Here is a 10,066-nt window from a genome sequence, read left to right as displayed (position 1 = left end):
TGGAAAGCGACCTCGCTTAGAGGACAAGGGCTAGAAGTTTCACGCAAGGGGAGTAACTATAGTAAATATTATTGAGATAAAGTAGAGTCATACTGTTTCTTGACTCTTAGATATTAGGGGCGTAAGCAATGTTGGTTCACCGATAGTAGACCTACAGCTTCCTGTCCCTGTTAGCCAATGCACACGAAGGTCGATGTTAGAAATACATAACCACTACAAATAGGGGTTAATAGTACGTTATTAAATAAAGATGCGGCATTTGAACAATATGTGTTGGTGCGACCTCATTCAAGGGCTCGGCCGTTGACGAAAGAGGTGCCTACCTGATAAGTCGGAATTACAGTAGGTCGCTTTGGTCGTTAGTGCTAATTTCGAGCTACGGCCATTGATATTCGTGCTACACAACTTCATTCACAAATTCTAATCCTCCCAGATACGCCACTTCCTACAACGCTACAGCGTCCATGGATGGTCTTATATAAGCCGCTTACCCGATGTCTATGTGGTTAAGTCCTTTGATATTTATCCACGTACGTAAGCTCTGGACATATCTAATATTTCGTTTTAGATACGGTGAGTTGGTGCTCTCGAAAAGCTCATCTTAGCATCGTATCACTTTGAATAGCAGTGATTGCCAGGCGAAGATTAGAAAGCAGAAGAGAGTTTCATCTGAGCTGGTAGATAAGACATAGAATATAAACAGTACATACCTACCTAGGTAGATAGGTAATTTCGTACCTAGGGGTGATAATTCCGGTCGTAGAAAGAAGCTTCCTTTGGTGCTATAGTCCTTAGCTAATAACAACCGCCGGTTCTAGGGATATGCTACTATCTACACCCATAGATACTGGGTGGAGGGATGAAAGGTAGTTTAGGATCAACTCCTATTAGGCCTGTTGGTGCCTCCCTTTTATCCCATCTAACCTAAGAATTTGTTGGTAATAGCTCGGAACCGATAGCCTCTTTAATAGAGATATCGCATTAAGTGCCTATGGGACTAGTGATAAAATCTAAATGGGTATCAAGGGTCGATGCGCTCTCTTAGCAATTGTTTCGCCTTGGCAATGTTCTTCCGTAAGGCCTTCATGCCTCCTTTCCCGTTTAGGCCTGTGCCAGCATCCTCTTTCTCAAGAGCTAACTTCGTCAAACTTAGGAAACCTGGCGCACTAAGTAAGCCCCTTTCTTCTCCTCGGCGCCTACTTATTCGGAATTCTTGAGGAAGGCCTAGTAAAACCCCTATTCTTTCAAGAAGGCTTGTAACTGTTTGAATGAGGACAAGAGTCTGCAGGTTCCCCGATTCTGTAGAAAAATTTAGTATATAAATTGGTAGTAATGCAGTGCTGAGCTTACCTATTGGTAATGCGCTGATACTGAGTCGTAAGATTGGACGTAACTGTGGGTTCTCGCTTTCGGAAAGTTCTCTTAGGCAGCCGTAGATGTTTGTAAACACAATCAAATGGAGCCGAAGTAAATGAATATAAACAGATAGTACTAGAAGTAAAGACGGCGTGTCAAGGTCATGATAAGACGGTGGAGTAGACGCCAGAGGCTGCGATTGATGAGGCGAATCTGCGGTGCTATCGTGATCGGAGTAGATGCTCGAAATGCTACTTCTCCTTGAACCATGAGAGCTATGTCTTGAGTCGTTACTGGCATCTACAGATGGAGAGCCAGACGACTGTAGATAACAACTGTTCAGAAGCTTCAATATAATGAGATACTCTGTTGTACTGTTGAGTATATCATCCACAACCGTTGGAGATGATGGGTTTCCTTGTCCCTCGAAGAGAGTTTTCAATATCACTCTAGGCGGTTCTCGATCAAGTCGAATGAGAAATGTGATTAAATCATAGTCAAGTTTCGATAACCGTTGCAAAGGAGTCTGCTTAGTATCCACAAGCGCTTTGCCATTACACCTAAGAGCATTATTGTCCGAGGTCTGAGGTGAAAAATCTTGACTAAATTGAGTAGCAAACCCGCTAACCAATTCTGTGCTCAAGGATGGAAGTGAGGCTAAGGGCGTTATGGGCTCTGCTCCGGATGATGCAGGAGGAGTTGTCGCGAAGAAGTTCTCGGATAGGTTTATGTCGAAGTCGCTTTCAACATGGCCAAATGTTGTATCCATTTGGGTCCGTGTTTCATCTCCGTACAATACGTTGGGCGGATCGGGTACACGAGACTGCTTTTTCCAGTCAAGGCTTTGATATGTTGAAATATCGCTGATATAGGGGTGTATTTCGCCAGCACTCAAGAGGTTAGCATCCAAACATGTGCTTGATTCTCTCGGAGTAGGTTGTTGCTGTGGCTGGCTATTGCGTCTCTGTCGCTTGTGTGGTTCATTGGTACTATTGAGCATGTCAGGCATATCATTACCAGCAGCAGGAGGCTGCCAGCTCCGTAGCCTAAAGATAGGGCTCGTGATGCACTCGGAGTCGATGCGGGAGCAACGATCACACCGCGCCTGATCGGGATTTGCGCGCAGGCACCTGGCCTTTGAAACTCGACATTTATCGCAGGCAGAACGCCGAGACGATATACCTGATATACTAGATTTTCTAGTGGCCATTGTTGAGCAGTCTAATGCAGCAGATGAAGGTGCATGAGCGATTCAAAGCAGTACAAGAAGCACAAGTCAAGTCTGCAAATTCGGATATAACCTGGAATAGTCGTGACTAGGTACCTCCCAGCCTTGCCTGATTATTCAAGCGCCTTTTCGCTTTGAAATTCTCAAATGTGTTATCGTACAAGCGTCGCTACCTTCGTTCTTACAAAGCTGCAGCTGTTGGTGTGAATGAAGGAATGCAGCATGTACTGTCTCAGGTACATCCACTGGCGTCCATGGAGGAGACCAGTTGATCTGCAACTGGGCCAGTCAGCTACTGTCTAACTTTGAATTACGTGCAAATGGATATTACTGACCTATTAATTAATGATAAGGGCCTACATGAGACTCTCCGAGATGCCTACATACTTCCTCTACAGGAGAATTGCTTATCATAATACGAAGGTATTTGGCCCCTGACACAAGGCTGTGTTACCGGTCATCCGTGCATGTTGTTGGTGATACAATCGGAATAGGGGTCCGGGTTTATATTTCCAACCAACAGCCGTCCGCCGTCCGAAATCCGATGATACGGGGTGTACGGGATCTTCAAGTTAGCAGACACTGAAGTGGTCCAAAAATTTGATTATTAGGTAATTGACAAAGATTGATTATTAAGGGGGCTTAACTAGGTAATCAAATGTAGGAACAGTGACTTTTAAGGTGATCCGTTTGCGAACAATGGGTTTTAGATAAGATTCGGATTTTCAGAACGACAGTAGAAAATAGGTTTCGAGCTTAATGTTTTTTATTTGATTATTTTATCCTTAATCCAGTTAACCGCTATAACATTTCCCCCAGCCTTTATATTTCGGTTCCTCTCCTATTATTATATCCTTCCGCCCCTTATTATATAGCTGTGACGGATCAGCCTTATTACCTGTAATATCGCGAGGCTGTCCGACTTGCGATTCTCGTCTTTTGGTGGTTGTTTGGCTCAATTGGCAGGTGATAGCTTCCACCCGCAGGTTCTTTGTCCCTGTCGTGACAATACCTAGCGATAATTATAAAAGGTAAATTAGTAGGTGGCCTCCCTGTACGGGGTGTTTACGTACGTAAAGCGAAGAAGGGAGTTAAATCTAAGCGCACCTGTTAAAACTTTGCAGATTACCGGTCACTGTAGTCTATTAAGGTGCTACGGCCCGCATATCCATACAATCGTATCAATTTAAAAAATTAGGAGAAAAAGGTAAAATAGGTTATATAATGATAGGAAATAGTGAAGCGGGAGAACGCGTGGTGCTAGTAGAAAATGGGTCTCACGTACGGACCAAGTCCAGGAGAGATTACCTACCTAAGGAGTTTACTTAATCAGCTCTCGGGTCTATTCTTTAACATAGGTCAGGGACCTGACCTAGAGCAGGACGGTGGCTACTCTATATAGGCACCTAATCAGTCAACCCCTAAATCAAGGTGACTAAGCCAAGTATAAGAGACTGGAGGGAGAGCCTGGAAGGACTGGAAGGGTGGACCCATCTATTATTAGCATGCAGCCAATTAGGTAGCTTCAAGAGCTCAGCTTCGCAGTGGTCAAAGCTACGAGGGTGCTGACTTAATTGACGACTTACTTACTTGAAGCTATTTTAGCAGTTGACTTAGTCCAGGGATAATTAATAGGTTGTTTAAAGGGGGATACCATACGCTTACCGATGATGCAAAGCGCGCGGCTTATAGTTTGCGTTTTTTGGTTGATAAGCTTAATTAACCATTGCAAAGGTTTAAAAGCTGTAAAAGTGCGAGATCGGGGAATCGAATCCTCGGCTCGGATCGGCTGAACTCAGGGTTATTGTACCACCAAGGGTGGCCTCCAGTTTAAAGTGATTATGGAAGTTGGGATAGGAAAGCTAGCAAGTCGTGATAAAAGTACGAGATGTTAAGATATACGCAGGTTACCTACTTATGAATGTTATATTTGTTACTTATATGAGAAGGTAAGAACTCTAGGGAATAAGTAGTAGGACATCTAGGTTATACATATATGTTATAAGATGGGGGGTAGATATCTAGCTACCTGATTTCAGCCACCCATTATTTCAACACGAGATACACACCACCTTAGCCGAGAGTGGATGCCTAGTACCTGACTTCCTCGAGGCTTCCAGGCCGAAGAAGCCGTGAAAGTTGTATCAAAGCTGTAATAACGGCAGTGTCTTGGGAGCTGAGCCCGTAGGCGAGATTCAATCGATCGTATATTACTTTCTAAGCTCATTCATATTAAGCAAATAAGGATAATTAAATGGAAATTACGCGAACAGTTAACACAAGTATACACATTACTTACCTCCTAAATAGTATACTGCTGCGCGTTAAAGTTCCTAAGTAATTAAAACATGATTTTAGAGGCAAGGGGAGGCGTCATAAGTCCATGTCATACCACATAATCTAGTTGTTTAAGAAAAGCAAAACTACAGGTAGTTATCTGAATTGCGATCTCTCATAGGTAAAACTGTAAGTAGTTTCCTGATGATGTCTGAAGGAGATACATATCTATCATCCCTTTAACTACCTTGTTAGGTATTCCATACCATCACTTCATACAACTCCAATAGTAGACTGAGGGATTAGCAAGCTTAGGTATATTTGAGTGGAACAATAACCCGCACGTCTTCCCTAATCAGTAACTATCACTTATGAAGCATATCTTAATAATGTGTTAGCCCTTGCTGCGATGCGAGGCCATACGAACATCGATTCATGGGAAGCTTACCTGTTTGTGCGGTAAGAAACTGGGCACCAATGCCGATCAGGTCGCTTGTTTCAGTCTTCTTTCTTTCTTCCCTGCCCTTGTGCAGATTGGCGGTCTTTGGTGTTGTTCCATGAGCACTCTTTTTCTCTTCGGTCGGCTTAGGAGACCCATGCCTTGCAGTGGTACTCGAATTGTCTAGATTACTTCTATTTAGAATGTTAGCAGGCATATCTTAGTCAAGTCGTTTTCTGTCGAGCTTAGACCAAATAGACTGTTATAGAATTTCCAGGTCCTGGGCAACAGACGAAAATTTCTACCTCATTGTAAGATTGAAGGGAAGGATTAGGAAAACGGCCATGGATACTCGAGCAGGGCACTATAGACTGACCAACACACATACCTTGAAGGCATTATAGATCGGTGGAAGTTTCCAAGTCTTAGGCTCTTAAGACGGCTTGTGATGTCTATCTGATAATATTGGATAGGGCGCTTGATAGTAGAGCAGTTTTGTCCCACGGCAAGTAGATATATGAACTTGATTCAGGTAAGGAAGGTAGGAGTGATGGATGGCAAGAGGAAGTAGATAGAAACGGATGGGTAGAATTGGCTTTATATACAGCATTTCATGAGCTCTAGGCGTGGGTCATGGGATTTCAACCTCCTCGAAAAAGCTATACCTATATCAGGCAAGCTCATCGAGGAGAGCTGTGTAGCTTGAGCATTGTACCAACAATGAGATGGAACACGAGTTGTACCGCCATCTAAGATCATAAATTCCAACAATAGCTACATATCCATGCACCTATCACTTACCTTGATCGAAAAGTACATTATCTGCGTGGCTTTCAAGCAGCAGTGGGGGTTTCCTGCCATCACTCACATTCGGTGCAAGATACCTACCTATTATGCATCTATGACAGATCATCTGGCTGAAGAGTAGGACAATTTTGCGATAATTGTCTGTCCAGAAGCGGCCGTCTTGGGGAGAAACACTGCCGCAGGTTTAAAGTCAAATGATCTTATTGGATTAGCGATCTGCCTTCCGAAACATTAATACGTTCTAATTGGATGGCTCACTTTTGTTCGATTAGATGTAGGATCCACTTCACACCTATAATAAGGTATTGTTATACGTTTTTGAGTTTTATGTATGCGCGGCTAGGACCAGCCGCAGTCGATCACTGTACCTCGCCTATACGATCGACAAATCGGACCTCGGAGCCAAATCTCTACGGTGTGTATATATAGAGAAGAAGAGGGATGCTAATTGGCCTGTGGCGTTTTGTCAGAATGGTAGGATGACGTGACTACCGGTAGGCAAGTAGGTAGAATCCTACTTGTGTGACCCCGAGCAGCCCTAGGAGGTTGATTCATGCGAGGCAATGGGGAAGCATGGGCAATGTTGGCGACAAGTAATTGGTCGCTGAAGTTTTGTTCAAAGAGGCGTAAGAGGGGTAATCGGTCGCTTACTAGTGGAAGCATTTCAATATTACTTGCCTCGTTTCGCTGGTTCGCGAAACAGGAGTTTCGTGCTAGGGCTAGAAGGCAACATTTAACGTCTGTCATTTACCTGGCTAGGTACCTACCTAGGTATTCAGAACTTTTAAAATCAAGCGTTATCTAAGCCTCAACAACAACCATCTATTTCCTATCGAGCGCACCCTCTGCACCTACTAAGTCACTATGGATCCTGCCGACTTAGCACCTCGCTCCGAGGCAGAAAAGTTCCTCAACGACTCCTACGATGAACGATGGGAGAAGCTTCGGGATGTTATAGTGAGATTGTACCTAGGAAAATACGGCTCAAACGGGAAATCGATGACAATACGCCAAGTTGCTGAGTTCATGAAGTCTCACTATAATTTCTATGCCGTGTTGGTTTCAATGGCTTCCCAAGTAGCTAACATGTTCACATCTGACTAACATTTCCGCTTTCTAATGTAGTGTCAACCAGTATCAAACACGATTCCGTAAATGGGATGTTCGTAGAAGAATTCTCTCTTCTGAGAAGGATGAAATTGTGAACCATCTCGGGAAACGGAAGCACCCCGGAACGAGCACATCGGATGTGAAACTCAACCATGGTGAACGGGAGAAACCACTGGATACGAAACAGTTGAAGCGATATGCGAAAGACGCGATACACCGCTATAAGGTAGAAGCTATGGTACCAAGAGCGTGCGTAAATTACTATTAATGGCATGATGGTACATTGGACTAACCATTCGACTCTATTAGGCTCTCATCGTGGAATCTTCCTTATGCAGCGTACGCAGCATCCTTGCCTCAATATCCTGACGAACCATCTCCATTCGGAACAGCGGGCACAACTCCGAACTACTTGAATATCGATAGTCCTGAAGCTGTGACACCAGGGGGACGAGCAGCTGGTCCATCACCAAATATGCAGCTGATCCGTCAGAAGGCCACCCAAACCCGGTCGAGTTTATTCTTGCAAGGACGCTATAAAGACCTCCTAATCAATTGTGGAAGAGAAGATCGAATGTATGAAAGCCCACTACTTAGTTTACTCGTTTATGTCTATGGCTAATCAATTGTAGTCAGTTGATAAACTATTTACATGACTTTCATATCCACACCTTCGTCACAGCAAAGTACTGGGGCAAAGGACCTCGGGCTTGGACGGCAGAGATGATAGCTGCCCTAACGCTCAATGGCTTGAGTGTTTTCAACCCCGCGACGCCCGTGGCGCTTAGCCCTGTCGGAAGCCCTATGTCCGGGATATCGCCATCCATATCTCACAATAAACCAGAAAGAATCGAAGCGCCGACGATGCTTTGCCGATGGTCGATTCACGTACCTAACATACAATATATGGCTATCAAGGAACCTGAAACAAGTGCGCAAGATGAATTCATTTTGAATGATCCTTCATCATGGCCACAATGGCGAGAAACGGAGCTGTCCAATCATTCGCTTCCAAAATCGATGTTACAGTCGATCACTACCAACGCTTTCACTACCAGCCCGTCTCAAGACTTACCAATCTCCATGGAACTGGTTGAACAGTCCTTGAGCAAACAACCAGAGACGCTAGTTGCTGAAGCCTGGAAATTTGCAATTATGGCAGGAAATGCGGAGCTTTTGTATCAACTTGGGGAGCAGGATAAACCTCGCGAGATCGACGAAATATACCCATTCCATCTCGCAGCTGCTTTCCTAGACGGTGGTCACGGCTGTTGCACGGTGATCGACGAGCTTGCTTACAGCCTCGGTGGCGATCATGTCTTTAAACACAATATAAACGATTTAGGACACACCATACTGGATTCCCTAATGGTATCTATTCTTCGATCACACACGAAGGTCAAACCGGAGAAAGTGAGCATTGGGTTCAGTTCCCCGAATAGATACCCCGGAGAAGAAAGGGACATTTGCGGTAGATGGGATGCTGACACGCCGGCTGTCCGAAAGCTCTTTCAGCATGGTCACCCTCGCATTCCTGGACCATGGAAACACCCCTTCTGTCACACATCTGTCCAGGCTATTTGTCATAGTGTGATTGGTATCTTTGGCTCACCCCTTTCCCCAGATATTAATACTCTGAGCGGGCTGTTCCTCCGACGTTGTAGTTGCTGTGGGCTGGAGCTAAAGCTCGGCCCATTGCACACTCTCGTCATCGTGGCATACTATCTTGCACATAGGGGAATGCGAGGGGAGACCATGTTCGGTCCCTTGGCGATTCTCGTCTGTCTGCTTCGCCTAGGAGCTGATGCTTCCTTAAGCGTAACAATGTCAGTCGAGGATATTATTGGTGAAGGGGATCCAGAGACATGCTACCATAAGAAACTAGATGCTTGCGATCTGATGCAAGAAATTTCCCAAGGCGAGATTAACCGATGGCCCATGGACTGTCAAATAGGGTGGTCATGCATTCTTCATACACTTTACTTGGCCAAGAGAGGCAAAATCAGAAAGAAACAGGAATTTGAAAGGAATTTTGGGCAGTGGGTACACCAAACGCCTGAAGAAGAGTCTGATGAGGAGCCAGAAGAAGCGGCAGACACGGGTTCAGAGCACAACAGATGTACCTTGGAAACAGACACAGGTTATAAGGGTGTGCACGGTATCTGGTTGAAGCTACCCTGCGGGAATCCAGAGCTTGGGCTTCTCTGGGCGACCATCCAGGTAGAGCTCCTCACCTACCGCAGAGTCACAGATAACGCACCTTGGGTCTCCGACAATTTTTCAATGGGTGCTCTCAAAATCTGGCTGACTGGGGAATCTGACGACTTTAGTATTCCATTGGTGGAAACAAAGATGATGAAGGAACACTCACCTTGCGGGTGGTTCCCAAATTCCGACTTTGTCTGTCCTATCGCTCAAGACGTGTGCGAGGGCTATTTTATGAACATGGACATATACGACAGGGCATCAATGATTGAGAGGGCTAGTTTTACTGATTCTTGGGCCGAAATATACGTGGACCGGGATGATAGCCCATAGACTAGTAAGACCTGATAGATGAGACCATGACATAGAGGCATGGATAAACATGATGGATCTCGTTATGCCTTGTGCTAGTGCTAGGTGTACCCTAAGTTGAGTCGCGTTAAAAAAAAAACAAAATAAACGTGTTACTTAATCAGGATTCATCTTCAGCTAATTATATGGAGAGTATAATCGGCATGTTGCTAGAGACGACTAACGTCGCACAAACCGTGATTCCCGCCATCGGCTTCTTCTTATTAGGAGACTTAATTCTCGTTGACTCGTCAAAGACCAACTTTTATCTCTTCAGAGGGTGGTGGCGTCTA

General features: G+C 44.8%; 2 protein-coding genes across 2 annotated transcripts; one reads left to right on the top strand and one right to left on the bottom strand.

Moving 5' to 3' along the window:
* Positions 1 to 1,021: 1,021 nt before the first annotated feature.
* On the bottom strand, positions 1,022 to 2,566 carry F4807DRAFT_467707 (uncharacterized protein; the record flags this gene model as incomplete). The annotated part of the gene is made up of 2 exons (XM_048002524.1): positions 1,022 to 1,299; positions 1,351 to 2,566. The coding sequence occupies 2 exons, from the start codon at positions 2,564 to 2,566 to the stop codon at positions 1,022 to 1,024; spliced, it is 1,494 nt and encodes a 497-aa protein (XP_047854040.1).
* Positions 2,567 to 6,797: 4,231 nt separating this feature from the next.
* Positions 6,798 to 9,921, top strand: F4807DRAFT_426984 (uncharacterized protein). The gene is made up of 4 exons (XM_047998120.1): positions 6,798 to 7,162; positions 7,233 to 7,466; positions 7,527 to 7,793; positions 7,850 to 9,921. The coding sequence occupies exons 1-4, from the start codon at positions 6,972 to 6,974 to the stop codon at positions 9,753 to 9,755; spliced, it is 2,598 nt and encodes an 865-aa protein (XP_047854039.1). The 5' UTR covers positions 6,798 to 6,971; the 3' UTR covers positions 9,756 to 9,921.
* Positions 9,922 to 10,066: the final 145 nt, after the last annotated feature.

The sequence above is a fragment of the Annulohypoxylon truncatum genome (genome assembly GCF_022578515.1).
Source record: "Annulohypoxylon truncatum strain CBS 140777 unplaced genomic scaffold F4807scaffold_17, whole genome shotgun sequence".
NCBI lineage: Eukaryota > Fungi > Ascomycota > Sordariomycetes > Xylariales > Hypoxylaceae > Annulohypoxylon > Annulohypoxylon truncatum.
The sequence above is the reverse complement of the archived record's forward strand: the minus strand, read 5'-3'. Positions and strand labels throughout refer to the sequence as shown.